The 20,860-nt window shown below is 39.7% G+C and overlaps 1 protein-coding gene across 1 annotated transcript in view; it reads left to right on the top strand.

Moving 5' to 3' along the window:
- The window catches only part of JAZF1 (JAZF zinc finger 1), a 370,268-nt gene that overhangs the window by 292,978 nt on the left and 56,430 nt on the right, over positions 1–20,860 (top strand). The window contains exon 3 of the mRNA XM_037836962.1: positions 491–687. Coding sequence (XP_037692890.1) covers positions 491–687 — 197 coding nt within the window. The remainder of the gene's footprint in view (positions 1–490; positions 688–20,860) is intronic.

Here is a 20,860-nt window from a genome sequence, read left to right as displayed (position 1 = left end):
TTTGAAACTCTAAATGGCAGTACCAGAGTCCAGGGTGATTGAAAAAAAAAAATGTAGTTTCATGAGGCCACATAAGTTAACTGGCAAGTAGGCAGCACGAACAGTGAATACCACTGGCACACAGCTATTGAGGGGTCATCAGGGAGCTTTGAGGAGGGTGGCTGCTTATGAGTTGAAAGTAGCCAGGGGACCTTCTTGCAAATAAAAGAGTGGCAGCTGGCACATATGTGTTCTGTGTGGATACGTTTCCTGGCAAGGAGGGTTTGCATAGGGAAGAAATGGGCCAGACTTTGAGGAACCTTAAAACAACAAGCTCAGAAGATCATTTCATCTTAGGAAAAGGGAAGCTATTGTCAGTTTTTGAGAATGGGACTGACGTGTGAACAGGCTTCTTTCCCAGGGCCTAACATCTCTGAAGCTGGGGTTGACGGGTCCCAAGTCCTCGTGCTCTGTCGGCCCAGGTTACTGACCTCGTGCTCCGTTGCTTCAGATTCATGACAGATGCTGCCCGCCGAGAGCAGGAGTCCCTGAAGAAGAAGATCCAGCCGAAGCTCTCGCTGACCCTGTCCAGCTCCGTGTCTCGAGGGAGTGTGTCCACTCCACCACGCCACAGCAGTGGAAGCCTTACTCCCCCCGTGACCCCACCCATCACCCCCTCCTCTTCATTCCGCAGCAGCACTCCAACAGGTGAGTGGCTGGGCCCCCACCGTGCTGTGGGAAGGGAAGAAGGGAAGGAGCATGCATGTGAGTGCGTGTGTTTGTGTGTATGTCTGCATGTGCCTGGGTGTGCTGGGGGCAGAAGAGGGCCAGGCACAGATGATGATTCAGACCTACCACTTCTTTCACTATTTACTGCTCTCTCTAGAGTTTGTTGACTTGTTCTTCCATTTATTAATGCAAGAAATGTCTATAGGTCATTGTTAATGTGCATGTGATGAGCTCCGACCGTTTGTTTTCTGTGGATGAAATAGTTCAGTGCTTTGGATTTGTGTCAGTTAGGTGAGGGAGTAGATGAAACAAGATTGGCCATGCATTAATTCCTGTTGAAGCTGGGTGATAGGTACATCGGGGTTCATTATTCCATCCTCTCTGTTTTTGCAGCTTTTAAAAATTTCCCGTAATAAAATGATCTTTTTAAACTTTCAGAATGCCTACTACTGGTCAGGCGCTAAACCAAGCACTGAACTACAATAGTGAGAAAAAGAGGCCCCTTCCCCACCCTCAAGGAGCTTACATCTAGCAGGGGTGTTGGCATTCTAGGGGCCAGTAAGAGCTGTCTTATCTTCCCCTCCCAAATTTGCAATCAGCTGAAAAATAGAGGAATCAGAGATGAAGATCAAAATATCGACTTTATTACTACATGCAGCTAACCTACAAAACGTACTTGGATCTGTAACAGTTGGGCTTCTTAAGCGTTTTCCCTGAATTTAACTTCTTTCCCAAACTGACTTCCTAAGCTTTACAGGGCGGGGAGCAAACAAAGTGTGCCCGTGGCCCTGAGTGTGCTCAGTCCCGTCTCCCAAATCCAGCCCATCCATTCCTGGGCAGGAGTAAGTGGAGAGGCCAGAGAGGGGCTGGGAAAGTCCCTCCTATCCTTTTTCCCATGTGTGGAGTGGGGAAAATATTTCCCTTCCCCCCAGTAGGCGTGTAGACAGGCAGTAACCAAATACACAAATAAATATAACTTTGTGACCACAAATGGTGCACAAGAGAACTCAGTGAATGAAGCCATCCAGAGAGGGGTTGACCTACCTGGGAAAGGCCTCGCCTAAAGGACACAAGAGTCAAGAGATAAAGAGGGAAGGAAGGAGCTGCAAAGGCTTGGAGGCAGGGAAAGGACAGTGGGCCCCAGGTCACTGGAGCAAGGCTGGTGGGCAGGGTGGAAGAGGAGGCTGGGGGACGGCCGGGCCTCCCGGGTCCTCTTAAAGGTTGAGGTCATCCTTGGAGCAAGGAGAAGTCACTGGAAGTCAGATTGCCCTCCTTGGCCACAAGTAAAACTGTTTATTTTCTCCAGGAGGTGACTGCAGTAACATTTCTCAAAGTTTGTTCCTGAACATTAATCTCACAAAATATGAATTGGCGTTCAGAGGAAAGGGGACTCCCAAGTAAATTTGAGGATGTGGTGCATTAAAGAATATTAATTGGTTTCTTCAAAGCAAGGTTTTGCTCAGCCTTTAAGTGGATAATATATGTTGTTGTCTCCCAAGGGGAGGATTTAGTAAATTTCCCAAACTTAGTTGCTCAGATTAGCGGCCTCTTTTTTGCTCGGGTCACCTCATTCGGGAGACACCCTGTGCTCAGGCAGAGCTGGGCCTCAGGAAGACAGGACGGGCTTCCTGGGCACACAGGCAGGAGTTCATACTGAACTTTGCCATTTACAGTTGGTGTTGCCTTGGGCAAGTCACTAATAATCCCCATTCAGTGGGGTTACTGTGTGAGAATTACTGGTGTGAGCAGATATATGCTCCAACATTCAATAAATATTCTGCCCTTGGGTTTTGGGTTTTCATTATTTTTTTTTAATTGGAGAAGTTATGGATTTACAAAAAAATCATGCATAAAATTCCAGATTCCTATATACCGCCTCACCACCAACACCTTGCGTTGGTGTAGAACACTTATTATAATTAATGATAGCACTTTTTATACTTGTACTATTTTTTAACAGTAGTTAACCATTGTTACAATTGATGCAAGATTATTAAAATAGTACTATTAACTATTATCCATAGTTAATAGTACTAGGTCATGGTGTATGATTTTTTTTAATGTGCTGTTAGATTAGATTTGCAAGTATTTTGTTGAGGAATTTTGCATCTATTTTCATAAGAAAAATTGGTCTGTAATTTTCTTTTCTTTTAGTATCTTTATCCAGCTTTGGTATTAAGGTGATGTTGGCCTCATAAAATGAGTAAGATAGTGTTCCCACTTCTTCAGTTTTTTGTAATTGTTCTTGAAAAGATTGGTAGAATGCTCCTGAGAAGCCATCTGGTCCTGGGCTTTTCTTTCTTGGGAGGTTTTTGGTGACTGATTCAATTTCTTGTAATTGATCTGTTGAGGTCTTCTGTTTCTTCTAGAGTCAGCATAGGTTGTTTGTGTGTTTCTAGGAATTTGTCCATTCAATCTAGGTTGTCTGGTTAGTTAGCATACAGTTGTTCATGGTATCCTCTTATGATCCTTTGATTTCTGTGGGGTCAGTTGTAATGTCACCCCCCAATTTCTGATTTTATTTGCCTTTTCTCTCTTTTTTCCTTTATCAGTCTAGCTAAGGGTTTGTCAATTTTATTGATCTTTTCAAAGAACCAACTTTTGGTTTTGTTAATTCTCTGTATTGTTTGTTTAGTCTCAATTTCATTTATTTCTGCTCTAATCTTTGTTACTTCTTTCCTTCTGCTGCCTTAGGATTAGTTTAGTGTTCTTTTTCTGTTTCCTCTAGGTACGCAGTTAGATCTTTGATTTTAGCTCTTCTTTGTAGTGTAAGTATTTAGAGCTATAAATTTCCCCTCAGCCCTGCCTTTGCTGTATCCCATAAGTTTTTGTATGTTGTGTTCTCATTTTCATTCATCTCAACATATTTACTGATTTCTGTTACAATCTCTTCTTTGACCCACTGATTGTTTAAGAGTATATTATTTAACTTTCATCTGTCTGTAAATTTTCCACTTTTCTGCCTGTTGTTGATTTCCAGCTTCATTCCATTATGGTCAGAAAAGATACTTGGTATACTTTCATTCTTTTTAAATTTTTTTAATTTACTGAGACTTGTTTTGTGACCCAACATATGGTCTGTCCTACAGAATGATCCCTGTGCAGCTGAAAAGATGTATATCCTGCTGTTTGGGGTACAGTGTTCTGTATATGTCTGTTAAGTCTAGTTCATGTATTATATTATTCAAGTTCTCTGTTTCCTTATTGATCTTCTGTCTAGATGTTCTGTTTGTTGATTAGAATGGTGTATGGAAGTCTCCAACAGCTATTGCTCCCTTCAGTTTTGCCAGCATTTGCCTCATGTATTTGGGGGCACTGTGGTTAGGTACATAAATATTTATTCTGGGTGCATTGCCTCCTTTATTAATATATAGTTTCTTTCTTTGTCTCTTATAACAACTTTTGACTTAAAGTCTGTTTTGTCTGATATTAATATAGCAAACCCAGCTCTTTTTCAGTTATTATTTGCATGTATTGTCTTTTTCGAACCTTTCACTTTCATCCTATTTGTGTCTTGGGGTCTAAGGTGAGATGCTTGTAAACAACATATAGCTGTATCATGCTTTTTTATCCATTCTGCCAATCTATGACTTTTGATTGGGGAGTTTAATCCATTAGCATTTAGTGTTATTACTGTAAAGGCATTATTTACTTCAGCCATTTTGTCCTTTGGTTTTTATATGTCTTCTCTTTATTCATTCTCTCTCTTTTCCTTTATTGCAACCTCCTTTTCTGCATAGTTGATCTTTTGTGATGTATCTGACTGATCCCTTTCTCATTTCTGTTTTTTTATATTTTTTAAATGCTTTCTTTGTGGTTTCTTTCTTTGGGGTTTATATTGCACAACCTACATCAATAACCTACTAATTTGAAAAGATACTGTGCTGGTTTGAATCTATTATGTGCCCCACAAAAGCAATCTTCTGGGGGGCAGACTTATTAGTCTTTTGATTAAGGTGGAACTCTTTCATTAGGTTGTTTCTATGGAGATGTGACTCACCCAACTGTAGGTAAGACCTTTTGATTAGATCACTTCTATGGAGGTGTGACCCCACCCATTTCAGGTGGGTCTTAGTTACTTCACTGGCATCCTCTATGAGAGGATAAAAGGCAGAGACATTTTGAAGAGAAGCTAAGAGAGACATTTTGGAGAGAAACTAAGATATGTAATCCAGAGTTTGGCCTGGAGAAGCTAAGAGAGGATCCCCAGATACTTAGAGAGAAATGCCCTGGGAGAACAAGCAAGGATGCACAGAAGCTGAGAGACAGAAGCTGAGAGAGACAGAAACCCAAAGACATTTTGGAGAAAGCCATTTAGAAACCAGAACCCAGGAGCAAAGGACCAGCAGACACCAGCCACTTGCCTTCCTAGCTGACAGAGGTGTTCCAGACGCCATCAGCTGTTCTTAAGTGAAGGTATCCTCTTTCTGATGCCTTAGTTTGGACACTTTTATGGCCTTAGAACTGTAAATTTGTAACCTAATAAATCCCCTTTATAAAAACCAATCCATTTCTGGTATTTTGCGTAACAGCAGCTTTAGCAAACTGGAACAGATACCAACTTAGCTTCAATAGCATACATATTCTCTGAATTTTCAGTTCTTCACACTACTCCAAATAACTCTCTCCTGTCATTTCCTTTCAACCTGCAGAACTCCCTTCAGTAATTCTTGTAAGGCAAGCCTTTTGTTGACAAACTTTCACAATTTGTGTTTACCTGTGAATAGGTAATCATTGTTTTTGAAGGATGGTTTTGTCAGATAAAGAATTTGGGGCTGGCAGTTTTTCTCTTTCAGTGCCTTAAATATATCATAACACTGCCTTATCGCCTCCATGGTTTCTGACGAGAAATCAGCTCTTAGTCTTATTGAGGATTCCTTGTATGTAACAAATCGCTTTTCTCTTGCTACTTTCAGAATTCTCTCTTTATCTTTGTCACTTGACATTCTGATTAGTATGTATCTCGATATAAGTCTATTAGGATTTATTCTGTTTGGAGCACATTGCACTTTTTGGACATGTGTATTTATGTCTTTCATAAGAGTTGGGAAATTTTTGGCCATTATTTCCTCAAATATTCTTTCTGCCACTTTCATTTCTCTTCTCCTTCTGGGACACCCATGATGTGTATGTTTGTGTGTTTCATGTCACTCAAATCCCTGAGAATACTGCACAAATGTTTGTATTCTTTTTTTAATCTGTTCTCCTGACTATATGATTTCAATTGCTCCGTCCTCTAGTTCGTTGATTCTTTTTCTGCCTGTTCAAATTTAGCTTTATGCCTTTCTTGTATTTTTAATGTCTACTATTGTGACTTCATTCCCATAAGTTCTGTTATGTTTCTTTTTATACTTTCAAATTCTTCTTTATATTCACACACTGTCTTCTTCTTAATATCTTTTATCTCTTTATGCATATTTTCCTTCATCTCCTTGAATTGATTTAGGAGATTTGTTTGAACTTCTTTGACTAGTTGTTGCAAATTGTGTCCCCTCTGAATTTTTAATTTGTTCCCTTGACTGAGTCATATCTTCCTGTTTCTTAATATGGCTTGTAATTTTTTGCTGATGTCTAGGTATCTGATTTTCACGATGAGTTTACTCTGAGGATCAGTTTCTCCCTCTTGTCTAGGGTTTTACTGTTGATTGGCTTTGTGTTAAGGCTCTTCTTTGACACTTGGTCCAACTTATTCTTTAGAATGGGTCATGTTTAACTGATCAGATTTTCTCAGCAATTTTTCATCTGATTCTTGCCCTGTGTGTGTGGTACAGTTTTTAAGATTGCATTGTTTTGTGTAATTGTTTCACCTCCAGGAGAGAACTTCCTTTTCTCTGTTCCTTCTCCAGGAATCTTGATCTGTTCTGTTTGGTTTTGTGCAGAATTTTCTCCCTGGCTCCTATGATTTATTTAAATTCTCTCCCTTACTCAGTGCCCCATTTTCCTTACACTTTTCAGTTCTCAGACCCTCCAGTCTTAGAGCAGTGCAGTTTAGCAACCCTCCCCCCCCCTTTTTTTTTTCTCTCTATGAGTCTTTTCTGCCTCTGGTTTCTTCCTTGTTAGGTCATCCTGCCCCAAGGAGCTAGGTGGGGTCAACCAAGAAAGATGGGTCACTCTAGAAAAGTCCGTTTTCCATTTAGGGAGTCCCACCAACAGTAACTGGATTGAATGAGTGCATCACTTGGCAACCACTGTTCTGCTGTGGTTTTCCTCTCCATCCACCCTTTTGTTGCATCACTCCTCAGCAGCTTGTGTTCCACCCTGAGTATTTCTAAGAATAATTGTCATTGATTAGGAAGGCAGTGTCTGAGGTAATGGGGACTGCCTTGGGTCCAACACCAAATAATCATGTCTGCCCAATTAGGAACAGGCGCTTTGGAACCCCACAAAAATACAGACCATTTAAAAGTGAGAGTTTATTAATTTTCATATAAGAATGTTTGGAAGAAATGGAATCATTTCCTTTCTTTCAGGCATAAAGAAATCTTTCTCACACCTTGCCTGTTTAACATTTCCCCACTGAGAGAATTAATTTATGTTATGGCAAAGATGTATCCTTTTCAGTCTGTCAAGATCATTGGTAAGTTATTTGCTGCTTGAAGAACATTCCATATAAACATCAAAAATTAGCAGGGGAAATGGTTTCTTAAACCCCCTACGCTGCACAATTTTGACTGTGTACATTTTTCAATGTTCAGCATGTTATTTTACCTGTAGTTAGAGAGATCAGCTTATTTTGCTTGACTAATGTGTTTTCAGTCACTTTCCTTGCCAGGTTATAAATAATATTCTATGTTTCCATCTCCTAAATTCACTCTTCCAAATTCCATACCCAAAATGTGTTTCTGGTTCAGAATAGTCATCTAGTAGCACAATTCATTTATAAAATGTTCTTTAAATAAATCTTCCTGACGATCCTGACTAGAAATTAGCTTCATCCTAATGTTTTAAGTATTTCTGAAGTATTCTTGGAAGCAAGATTTGTTTTACAGTTTCTAAATCCTAGGAGAATCTTCTTTTCTCACCTTTTTCTTGCTCCATTTTTGTTTTATTTTCTCTTTTAATCTATAAAAAAGAATGTATTTGCTTAAGGAAAGCTTAGAATGGTTTAAATCATGCATTGACAAGTTCTCCTATAAAAGACCAGTTAGTAAATTGTCAGACATTTGCAGGCTTAAGGTCTCTGCCTTTATAGTGTGAAAGCCACCCTAGAAATTTATCAAGGAATGGATATGGCTGTGTCCCACTATAACTTCGTTTCCAAAGAAAACACGTGGCAAGCTGGATTTGGCCCACAGTGGTTTGCTGACCCCTGGTTTAAATCATAGAGATATGGAATTTGAAGATAAACTTCATTAAATTTTTGAAAATAAAGTGTTAAAACATTTTATGCCCTTTCCTTTAAAAGTAAACTAATAATGTAATAATAATGTCTAGAATGTAATACTAAGGGAGAAAGGCAACTGACATTTGTTGAGTGCTTGCTATGTTCCTTGTGTATGACATTATATTTAATCTTAGCCCCAGTCCTCCTCAGCTAGACGATATTATTTTCTTACCCAGATAAAGAAATAGAGGTTTAATGAGGTTAAGTAACTTGTACAACGCCCTATGTCTATCTATCAATGATATGGTCTTTCCAGTATACCACACTTTCTGTCTACATTATTGTTACATTAATACATTTCACGAAACTCTTATTAGACCTTCATGCATCTAGCTACCCAAATCACTGTTAACTTGACTACTCCACAGTCAAAATGCAAAAGTAGTTAAAGGTCTAGGACTATGAGCCACCTTTATTCACAGGAACTCCCACTCTTATCCCACTCCGCCATTCAAATACACGTCAGAACTGAAGGACTGACCACTTTAGTTTAGCCAAGGTTTTCCTTAAGGGTGAGCAGGAGGTGACTGCAGAGAGACAATTGTTAAATATTCAAGCTTGCAAGCCAGTTGTTAAACTGTTCTTGAAGTTGGCCATGATGGGAATATGTTCCTCTCTGAGACGGGCAAACACTGCTTATCAGGACTTCTGCCTTATCCTCTAGTCAGCCATGTTACCATCATACACTGCTTTATCCTTTCTATATTTACCCGATTAATCTTAGTTTGTAGTTCAAAGGATTATGGTTCTAACCTCATCTATGAATATATCTAAAGCAAAAATCAGTCGCCAGGACATAAATAATGGCCCTTTCAAACAATGGATCAGATCATTTTTTGCTGCCATTTACAGCGATGCCATAGGTCACTATGTAATGACGTGAAACAGTTTCACATTATTTCACTAAGTGAAAGAATCAGGTTACAAAGCCATACATGTGATAGGATCCCAATGTTATTTTTTACCCAAAAATGTTAATTTTGGTTACCTTATGTGATAGGCAGATGAGTCGTATTTATTTTCTTCTGTTTCTCATCTTCTAAGCTTTCTAAAATGAGCCTGTATTATATTTGTAATGAAAACAGTTGTTTAGTACATATAATCAGAAGATACAGTCAGAATTCCTGACCAAAACAAACAAAAGAGTTTAATTTCTTTCTATCAAATATAATTTAATTGACCTTTTTGGGGAGCCAGATGAGGTCGATGTATAGGAAAGGTCTGTATTATCATTTCATCCATCATTAGCAAGCAGGTTGTCTTGGTTATCAGTACCCTATAGCTTAGTTGAGAAAGTAATTTTTTGTTCTGTCCCCACATCTGCCTATTGAACTCTTATGACTGTGGCTTTCGGTAGAGCTGAGCATGGAAGTCACCTGCAGAATCTTCAGAATCTTTAAACTTACCGTTGCCTGATTGAGTTGGTGGGTGGGGCTTGAGCACTGTGAGATTTTAAAAGCTCTCTAGGCTAGGGAGCTGTAACGTACAGCCAGAGTTAAGCAACCACTGTTTTAAAATTTGTCTTATTTAGTTGTTACAACTGTGTTTTCTTGCTTGGGCTAACATATGTCCACATTGTCTGCGGAAGGCTTACTCTGGTCCATTTGCTTGGACCCCACATGCTTGCTCATGTCTTAATGGAGAAGCCATGGAAAGAGCTGGCTGGGCTTCTGGTTACACTAGCATTGCATAGTCTCTTCTGGAAAATATTTCTGTATATATTTTGGCCCACTCGGGGAAAAATTCAAGAATTAAACCAGAGAAAGGCAACCAGGTGCCTTAAACCAATTTTTTTTTGTTTTCTTGTTTAGGCTGACTATAACTAGTGTTGTTATAGATTATATCTATTAATGAATAATTTAAGTTTGTACATTATTTATTTTACTTCATATTCCTTTGTCTCCTGCTATTTTGCCAAAAAGTAGGCTCAACATTTCTTTGTGACTTTTACTATAAAATGTTCAAATTATAAAGAGTCTTAACATTTCAGGAGTTAATTATACACAGAAAGTCACTTTAAAAATTTAAAAAAGTACTAATTTTTCTCTCAGGATGGACGTTACTCTGCAATGCAGACTTACTGAACTAATGGAATTTCACTTGACATTTAGAAGCTCCATCTGAATGGAGTTGAGGAGAACCACCCCCTCCATGCCTTTATTTTTAAAAAACAAAACAAACCTAAATAGGCTTAATAAAGTCAGAAAATCTCAGAGAGAAAAAAATAACTTAAGGTATGCTCTAAACTGACAACACATACACACACACACACACACACACACACACACACACACACACACACCCGCCCACCTCTCAAAAAAAAGAGCATGAAATTGGAACGAAAACCTCATAGAGATCAATCTTATCCTATTTAATGGTGGAAAATAAGAATGGAAAAGTGAAATACTTCAGCCTGACTGAATTTTGCTACCTACTTGTAAATTCCTGAGGCCTGCTTTGGTATTTCTAATGGGCTCTGCCCTAAAGAGTTGAATGTCTGGATACTGCTTAAAAAACATTCCCTAAAATTTTCCTGTTAAGAAAATGGTCTTGATTGTGTTTCCTTTTTCACGTAAATGCACTTTCTAGCTGAACAAGAAGCTAGAAAGAATAAGCTTTATTGTCAGGCTTGCAATATATTCAAGGTCACTGACAGATCCTTTCCTAGCCTATGGCTTGTTTGCTTGTTTGTTCATATGCTACCGTGTTCTTACAAGGACCCACAAGGGAATGGCTCATGGCTTGCATGGCACTGTTTGTTAGAGGCCAGAAAGGCATAGAGAAAGCGAAGAGCATCATTGTCCCTGTATCCTCTTTTTGATTGACTTGTAAACCTTTATTCTTCTGATTGCCTTTCATGGCCGAGTCTTATGGCTAATTCTGCTTTCCCAGTGCCTCACATGGCTACTCATTTTTATTTTCTTGCTACTCAAAGTGTTTGTGGAGTGAGATGAACAGCAAGGAAATTGTGATTCAATTACTTTCCCACAATGCCATCCCTTACAAGAGATCTTTCCATAGAAAACATTTTCTTCACTTGAAAACAAGCAATCAAATTAATGGTTGATCTTTAATCTATACAGCACTTTATAGTTGTTGACAAAAGCATTCACATTTACCATCTAATTTGGTCTTTGTTGGCTCTCATGAGACACAGGACAAGCATTATTGGCACCACTTTAAAGACAAAGAAGCTGAGGCTCGTTTAAATGATGACTTGTCCAAGTTTGGATGGTCCACGTGAAGAAGTTCCTGCAGCACCAGGATTGGGCATCTTTTCATTTGACATAATTTACTGAGCATCTATTTTGTTAAAGGCACCATGCCAAATAGTGGGAGTACAGAGAAGCAAAAGGCACCATTCCTACCTTAAATCTCTTAGTTGAAGCAGGTTATATGCATGTAGGACAGACAACTATGAATGTGGTGTACATAGAAATGGGTTAAATTATCAGCCTGAATGATTAGTGAGACAAGATAGAGGTATGCCCAGGGTCATTCTCTCTGCTGCTTTAAAGTCGTTATACATTGTATATTCATACGCATAAAATGTCTTCAGTAAATTGTGAGGCAAATGTAAGATCCAGAGGAGTTGGGATAAGGTCAGGTCAGCAGTGAAGTGATTTGGAGAAAATTATTGTATAGTACATGAGCTTTGTGGAGCGTAAACTTAGAAAGGCTCTGTCTTTTTTTCTTTCAAGAGTATATGTATCTGTGAGATGGGATCCGTGTGGGGGACCCACAAGGAAATATCTCATGGCTTGCATGGCACTGTTTATTGGGAGCCAGAAAAGCATGGAGAAAGCTAAGAGCAAATCTTCTGAAGCTGGGGGAGTTTCCTGCTCCTTTGAGGGCTGGGGGATGTTGTTGTGGGGCTGTCCCTAATTTCCCTTAATTAACCCCTCCCAAAGTATTGTCTAACCCAGGGTGACAAGAGCACTGTTGCCTTTGCAGTAGAGGCCAGGAGAGTTGTACTAATCTCTTTAATCAGCTGTGCTTTTTTGCAGGCATGTGAGAAGGTACTTTGGTTGCCTGCATTCTCTTAAGTTGGTCTTTTCAAAGTACTATCCGCACTAGAAAGCACAGTTAAGTGCTCTCCTGGATTCACTTTTGTCCCATCAATTGAATGCTCGCTCCATGCTCAACATCCTTAGCAAAGGGTATCCACACCCAAGCAAGATGTCAAGATGCACAACTTAAAAACACAGGGGTGGCAGTCCTGTGTGGACACACACTGTAAGCAGTTACCATGACAGTAGAATTGCTGGTGCTTTTGTTTATTTTTTTGTTTTTTTTAACTTTTTAAAAGGTGTAGATTTATTATTTAACTTTTTAAAATGTATTTATTTTTAGAGTTTGTCAAGGAAAACACAATACTTTTTTTTTTATTATTATTAATCCGATAATGTAGATTCAATTCAAAACATGTTCCTCTTTTCAGCCATTAGAAATTAGAAGCAGAAGATGTTGGTCAATTATCCAATTCCCACTTTGACCATAACTTCTCAAAGTCTAAGTTTCCACCTTTTTTAAAGCAAGAAAGACTAAATTTTTGAACTTTATTGGAAAACCTGATGAGTGCAACTCCTGGATGTGGGTGGTCATGGCATGCCTCTCTCCGGTCTGTCTCTGAGTCCTTCTGTCTGGCTTCCCCAGCTCGTCCTTGGGAGCATCTCATCACCACCGTAGGTCCTTGGTTCCTTATCTGAAACCGCTAAAGGCAGATATGTTTTAGAGTTAAGAACTTTTTTGGATATTAGAAAAGGAATGTGGTACATATACCATGTAGTGCATAAACACCACCAGCAGGAGCTGGGGCCACCCAGTGAATAAACTGTTATTTCTACGATACTACATATGAGTGTTTGTGGTAAGTGGGGTAAATAAAGAAACAAACAGTCTCATTTATTCAGACTTTGCCAAACTTGAAAAAGAAAAAGAAACACTTTCTGATGTCAGAGCTTTTTGGATTGCAGACAAGTTTTTGGGCTAGGGAGAAGTTCCCTTCCACCCACCCACCCCCGCTCCCACCAGCCCCCAAAATAAAGTCTGTTTACTTCTGTCCCATAGATGTCTGAGTCATGAACAGAAGGCAGGTTAGAAATAGCTAAAATTATTACAAGCCTGGGTGTATGATCCAGTCCTGCTTTGGTCTCTTTGCTTACAACTGTATTTCTAAAACCTGGAGATAACTTCCACGTGGGTTTGGAGATTTTAAAAGGGAATTAATAAGCAGGCCTGGGTGTGTTGACCCAGGTGTAAATGTAAATCTGCCTTCTGGGTCACCTTCCCAAACTCTGGAAGCATGGAGGTAAAGTGGGGAGAGCCTTCTGTAGCAGGTGGATTTGGTCTTCATTCTGTTACTTGGGAGATGAAGTTTTAAACCTCTCCAAGCCTCAGTTTCCTCACGTGTACATTGGAGGCAATGCCTCCCTCCCAGGATTGCTGTAAGGGTTACTGGAACAAGGAGAGGGCTGGGGACAACTACCATGTTAACGCCATCTTTCCTTTAACTGCCAGTTAAGAAAGGAAGTGCCGCCTCTGCGTCCGAGTCACCCTGCATTAGTAAATAGACCCAGTGTGTTTAGGACTGGCCAGCTGGCTGTGGTGGAAATGCCTGGCACTGTCAGTTTAGTTAGGGCATCTTCAAGTAGCTACACAGCACATGCAAAACAAATAAAACATTTTTTCTCTTAACTGAATCCTGCCCTTCTGGGCAGATGGTGTTTCACCAGCCCTGTCCAGGGCTGCTTGTACATGTTTGTTTTTGGTCTGCACTAACCTCAGAGGAGGCTGGTTCCAGGAATGTGCACTGCAGGTGGTATTTGCTAAGGACCTGCTATGGGCATGGGCACATTTTCTAGGGGAAAGAAAGATGGAATCACATCCCCTCTCAAGTCACTGAGGAAACCAAAGATTTAGGATGCTTTTGACACATACAGAACAAATAGATTTTAAGTGTTCTCTCTATTCTCTCATGGGCAAGTTTGGAGTAAGAACCAGACAGGACTTGGTATCTAGGGTTCTAAAATAGATCTCATCAATATATTATCTGAAAACATAAAAAATGATCATTTCTACTGAAGCAGTTATGACAACTGTCTTATCACCAGAGGTATTAGAAGTAAATGTTTACCAGGTTTACAGAATTTTATTCACATGTGTTGTTTTAGTAAAGGTAACAGTAATAACCCTTTTAACTGTGGAAATTCAAAGCACTAAGAAAATGGACTGTCTGCTGTTTCTATCAGATGCACACACACATTTATGAGCTCAATGCTGTCTTGTGTTGACGGATGCACCCACGAGGTTCAGTCACCCCCATATCTGCTGCCCCTTTGCTCCACCCAGTTTGAGGTCCCTTTACATTTTAGATGCCCTTCAAGACGTGGAAGAACTGAACATCTCACTGACATCATGCCTGTCAAGGTCGGGGGGCTGTGTCTAAGGGATCATGAGCCTTCGGAACCAGGGAGCTGTGCTTACAGAGTCTTCAAATCTTCCTGCCTGGGAAAAGCAGAGCCTTCCTCCCAGCTGCTCTGCAGAGAGACGGTGGCCGATATCATTGTTCCTGCGCCCAGGTGAAGGGGGCCAGGCCGACAGAGCCGAAGTGGCTTCTGGGGCTGTAAAACCAAAGTGATGTTGGCCCAGCACTTTCACTCTAGGTACTTACCCAAGAAGAATGAAAATGCATGCCCACAAAAGACATGTACAAAGATGGTCATAGCAGTTGTATTCATAATACTCCCCAGTTACTAAACAGTCCATCAGCAGGTAAATGGATAAACCACTTGTGATATATCCATACAATGGAATACTGTTCAGCAATAAAAAGGAACAAAGTACTGACACACCACACGGCATGGATGAATGTCAAAAATATTATGTTGAGCCAAAGAAGCCAGACACAAAAGACTATATAGGAAATTCAAAAACTGGCAAACTGACCTATAGTGATAGGACTCAATAGTTGGGGCAAGACATGGAGTGGACAAGGGAACTTTCTGAGGTGATGGATATATTGTAAATCTTGATTAATGTATTGGTTACATAAATACATTTATCAAGTGCATTGAATTATACACTTAAGATCTGTGCATTTCACTATAAATTTTACCTCACTAAAAAAAAAATGAAGTGGTTGCACTGTCAGAAATGAGTAATAGGAGCCTATAACTTCCTTGAACTAACAAGGAGCATTTCCTCTTTATAAACAATCCATTTCAGACCAGAGGAAGTAAATACCTATAGTAGTTTGAGTATGAAAATCTCTGGAATTTCCTTTCCAGTGAAGAAAGATAGTAGGTAGTATCCTTTATTCTGACTTTCTTAGCTTAGGAATGCTAAGGAAGCAGGAGCACAATCAAATAAAACTGCAGTATGTATGAGAGAGGGAGAGAGAGAGAAAGAAAAGGAAAGGAAACATTTGCAAGAAGGAAAAGAAGGAAAGACTAAGAAGAGCTCATTTTCAAACTTTTGGTCCTAGGACTCAGTTGCGAATCAATTAATGGTTGAAAGTCTTTCTGATAAAAATTATAGCATCTGGGTCTTCCAATATCCAAAATATTTTGTTTTCTTTCAGTTAAAAAGTGATCACTACATTGAGAATTTTACAGGAAAGAAAACCTAAAGCTGACCAGTTTAGGCCCATATGAGCACATCCTTTAAAATTCTAAATAAATCCAGTTTTGATGATCAGTGACTACTTCATAGCAGCTTATCCCCAGATGTATTATTTGCAGTCACAGAAGTGCCCGTAATTTATCTTCTAATAAAAATATTTTTGAAGTCTAACATTCTAGAATCTCTGCTGTTAACTGTGTTATTATTTAATCAAACTCAAGAAAAATATGTCCACTGTTAAGAATTCCCACTAGAAATCTTGAATGTCTTACTTAACAGCCATATTTCACCTAGTGCTACAAACTTAGTTAGTGGCAAGGCTTTGGCCCTAGAACCTTGTTGCTTTTTCTCTGTCCCAGCAGGGGTCTTCACACTGGCCAAAAATATGTCAAGAAAGATCACAAGATAAAGTTGTTTTAAAGGGCACACGTTCTGACTGCTGCTCACACCCTCTTCCCAGAAAGAATGCAGTCTCTTCCAGCCAAGGTCCACAGCTCACCCATATGCCACACTCTTCAGTGCACACGTCACAGTAATTTTCCTTTGGAACCAAGTACCAGAACAGAAATAGGAATGCTGCAGAGAGCAGCATATCCTCGGCCTGGGAGATGGTATGGGTTCTGTGGAAGGCAGGCACTCAGGACCGCACCTCCAATGTGAGGGCGACATGGCTGTAACACCTGACAAATTCTTGGCAACAGCCAAACGTATAGGTTCCCAAAGAGCCTTTATTTCTCCCAGCCTAAAACACAGCATATTCAAATCAAGCAGCCCTTTCCTCTTCAGGGTATCATGGCAGCAAACTTATTTTAATATCTTTCCCATGTTGGTCTAGTTTTAACAATCAAATGATCCCCAAGCACACCCAGCTGCACAGAATTCTTTAAAGAAAGAATCTGCAGAAAAATGAGAAAGCTTTGACTAAGCTAATTTGGTTTTGAAAAAAAAAAAAGACAAAAAAGATGCAGGATCTTGTTGCTCCAGTCCCAGAGCTTTGCTCAGAGTTCTTGGGAAAGCACTAAAAAGGAAGTGGCATTTGACAGGAAGGGAGAAACTTAGGGTGCTGGAACCTGTCTGGTCCCAGAGATGAAAAGCTGCTCCTTGTACACTTCTCCAATCTTACATAATTTCTGCCCAAAACTGGCTACCAGTTTTGATTTACATTCATCCAACCAGCAACAAATTGGGTTGATCTGATCAGAGCTGTGATGCATTTCATACACCACTAGACTAAGCAATTTTCTAAAAATCTAGCCAATTCAGGCTCAACTTGGTATGGAAACAAAATCACCCATGAGAAACTAAAGTTGGCTGAGGGACAATGGTGTGAAGCTGACATTTAACAGTGCCATAATGTGCTGTGTTTTCTGTCTAGATACCAAATAATTAAGTTTTATTAAAAAGAAAAAAAAGCCAAAACTGCAGTCAAGGTGCTCTGGATAGTTACTGGACCAAAGATAGTCACTCTCAGGAAACTGCTTTTCCTCTTGTCAAAATAATTTTGAATGAAGTAGCTAGACAGGGCCTGCCGTGACCTGCCAGCTAAGAGGTCCCCTTGCAGCCTGGGTCTGAGTGGATTTTTACTTTTCAACCAATACATTTTTCAATAATTACCATATTTTTCAAATAATAAGAAAAAATAAGAGGAAAGCAGACTTCTCCAGTAGCAAATTAGTGAAAACAGGGCTTTTCAATATGATATATCTCAAGCTCTCTAAAATATGCTAAGTAACTGTATATTTAAAATTCTAGTTGGAATGTTTGAATTGGAAACGGTTGCATACAATCATAAGCTCAGGTGAAAAGGTCCCCGATGTGCTTTTCCGTTGGCTTGTCCTTGGCGTCTTCCTCCAGGCAGACCCGCGTGGTGCAGTGCAGGCCGAGCTCAGCACACAGACAGTTGCGGGGACCAGTGTGTGGCAGGCAGTTCAGGAGGATGTTTTCAAGATGTGATCGTGATCTCATTTCTTGAGCAGGCCCCATCCCACCCCCTTAAATGGTCACACTCTAATATTCCATAAAGATCTAGACCATTATTGTGTTGAAAGTTTCCCTAAAGCTCACCTTGATGAAGTTAGTTTTGGCCAAGCACTTAGATGCTATGAACAGTATTTCACTGCCATTAAAAGGAAAAAGTCTTTTTGTAAAAAAATATATATACATCTATTTAATTGAAGCCACGTGGTTTCTGTAATGTATGTGCATGTAATTTAGAATATGCTATGTTGTACCTAAAAGAAAATTATTTTCTTAAGACCTAAAAAAATTGACATATGGTTAACATTTAAAAGCATAAAATTAGAACATAGCAGCTCAGTTGTGAGTGAGCAACCAAGGGGATCTTGCATGGAGCAGATTATGATGGACTGAGCCAGACAGGCCTACCTGTCTGCAAGCAAGACACCACAGCCTGAAGGTTTTTTCCCTTTGGAGATGAATAAGCTCTTTTGGGAACTAAAACTATAAAATTAAAATTATGATGTAACTGCAAATATAAAAATTGGAATTTTTTAAATCTAAGAAAAATCTGAATTTCTGGACTTACATAATAAATATGCCTCCATAAATAAATACACCTTTGATAGCTAATACATAGTACTTGGCAAGTAAATAATAAATTACAATTTTAGTAGACTCTAGTTAACACATTTGTAAATAATCTATAGGATCCTATTTTCTAAAAAGAAGAAATAAATATTCCAAATGGATTTTTTCTCCTTTTTTTGCTTCTTAACAATGATTTATTTCCTGGCATCATCAAAAGAGGACTCTTGCCAAGATTAGCAAGCTTATCCATATGGGAGACCCTTAGCTAAAGCTATTAATGTAGCATTCTGATGAACAATGTCATTTTAATTGTGTCAGGCAAGAAGGGTAAACTGGAGAAGGAATTGTGCTGTATATAAACTGGAAAATAGCTCCATCTTCTTGGTAGCTGTGCCTATTAAAGACAGCATCTCACAGCCTCCTAGAATCTCTGTTTCGTTCATCTGCATTTTCTATCATATAACGGTATATTTTGGAAAGATGACAGGACTGAAAAGCAAATGAATAGTTTTACATTTTGCCTCTTTTGTTGTCTTCTAGAAGGTGGCAATTTGTGGCTCCTTTAGAGTGATAGCGGGTTCTTGTCTGGAAAGTGTTGAGCGGCCTGAATTTATTAACCTAATAAACCATATTGTTACTTAGGTGCCCAATTAATATTTGCTATTGATTCTTCTCATTTACAGTGAAAGCGATTACGCAGAGTTTGTTCTGTATTCTGGTTCTTGGCAGTCTTGTGATAAGTCAGTTTCTTCCATTCGTGATGCTCCCAGCTGGAGCCCTGTGACTTGACAGTGCCCGGTGGCCTCAGCGAGTCTGAGGTCATGAGTTTAACTGTGAGAGCCGGTTAACGTGGCTCCATCTTGGGGCCAGGAGCTGTGCCCTTGATGCTGGTAAAGTGCCAAACAACAGGAAGTGTGGTCCCTTGAGATCTCTCAGGAAAGAGATGATGCCTGAGATGCTAAAAAAATGGTAAACACACATAAGACAAATCAAGTTCTCAAAGATTGCCTTAACCTCTCTGCCTTGGACACAAGGGATCAAGGTCAGTGAGAAAATACTACGCTTTTGGAAAAACAACTCCAAGTGCATGTCTTATTGAGTATGCTTTGAAGCAAGGAATCGCAAGTTTCAAGGACTATTGAGTGTGCATCTGGTTTGGTTTCCGAATGGCCCATGTTTATTCAGTGACCAAGCAGCAGTATTGCTGTTACATGTTATCTTCAAGGTCTCCTTTGTGTTCAGTACAGATGTCTTCGGAAGATTCAAAAGAAGAGGAGACTTGACAAAGATGAGGTAAAAATAAATTTCTTAAGTCTAAGAAGGCTTCAAACCATCTTAGTACTTGTTGCCTAGAAAGGACAAGAATTCTAGGGATGTGGATGGAAGGGGTCCGCTTCCACTTACCACTCTCTTTTAAAACGATGGTCCAGGAGACCAGAGAGTGTCCCCTTCCCTCCGCCACTACACTGGGGAGAATTCATGGGAGGATGGTGGGTGACCAGCGGCTTTACTGTATAAGCTGCCATTCCTTAACCCCTCAATTTACAAGAATCCACATTGCTTTCCAAAACTCTTCCCTTAAACAAAGCAAAAGAGGAAAAACAATATGGTATAAAATAGAATCGGATCTTTACACATATGGAATTTTTGAACCAGAAATACACTTAGAGACCATTGTGGTGACCATTTTCAAACTGAAGGTCACATCTCTTTGGTAGGTCATGATATTAATTTGTGAGTTATGACTAGATTTAAAAAAAGAAAAAAATAAAATAGAAGAGTGCTTCATACTTAATAGAAGGGCATTGTCTGGGGAAACTTTGTGTGTGTGTTTTCTGAGTTGTAAAAAATGTATTTTTTCACTGTGAATCGTACTGGTAAGTGTGAAAGCCAGCGATCTAAGCCCATTTCTCAGCAAGGTGGAGTGTTAAGCCAAGGTTGTGTGGTTACATTGGGTAAAAACAGTACCAAAATCCAAGCCTCCCAATTCCCACTTTGGTTTTTATTCCTCTCAGTCACACTATAGCCACAAAGAAATACCGCGTGTGTTTTCTGTAATTGCACTGTGTTTTATTCCTAGTTCTTTACTACAGGCTCTCCTTGAACTGTGACCATACAATTCTTTCTGGGCCTGCAGATCTGGGAATGTTCCTAGATTCCTCATCCCCAAAATGAATACAAGGTCCTGCTCTAGAGCTTACCTACAAAGAGGAAGAAAAATGCTTTTTTTCTATATGCCTTTTTTCATAGAAATTTCTCCCTTGTTTGCTCAATTATCCCATCATAGGCACTCATTGAGCACTTACGTACATCAGGGTGAAGTAAAAGAGGAAAAGGAAAAGCTGCAGTCCACACCCTGTGAAAATCAAACCTACCGGGAAAGAGAAGAAGCTATGTCACAACAAATGTCATGTCAGTGAGAAGACTGCGTCTGTGTTACTGCAAGATAATACGAGGGCAAAGGAGACTCGGGTGAGGCAGGGCTGGTCAGGAAGGGTGTCCTGGAGATGGTTTCCTGCCAGGCCTTGTTTTGCATTTGGATGTGAAACTTGGGGGTGCAGGCCTTGAGTTCCCTCCACAGAAGGCCATTTTTTTCTG

Source organism: Choloepus didactylus, chromosome 5 (genome assembly GCF_015220235.1).
Source record: "Choloepus didactylus isolate mChoDid1 chromosome 5, mChoDid1.pri, whole genome shotgun sequence".
In the NCBI taxonomy this organism is placed as follows: domain Eukaryota; kingdom Metazoa; phylum Chordata; class Mammalia; order Pilosa; family Megalonychidae; genus Choloepus; species Choloepus didactylus.
This window is presented reverse-complemented; position numbering and strand designations above follow the sequence as displayed.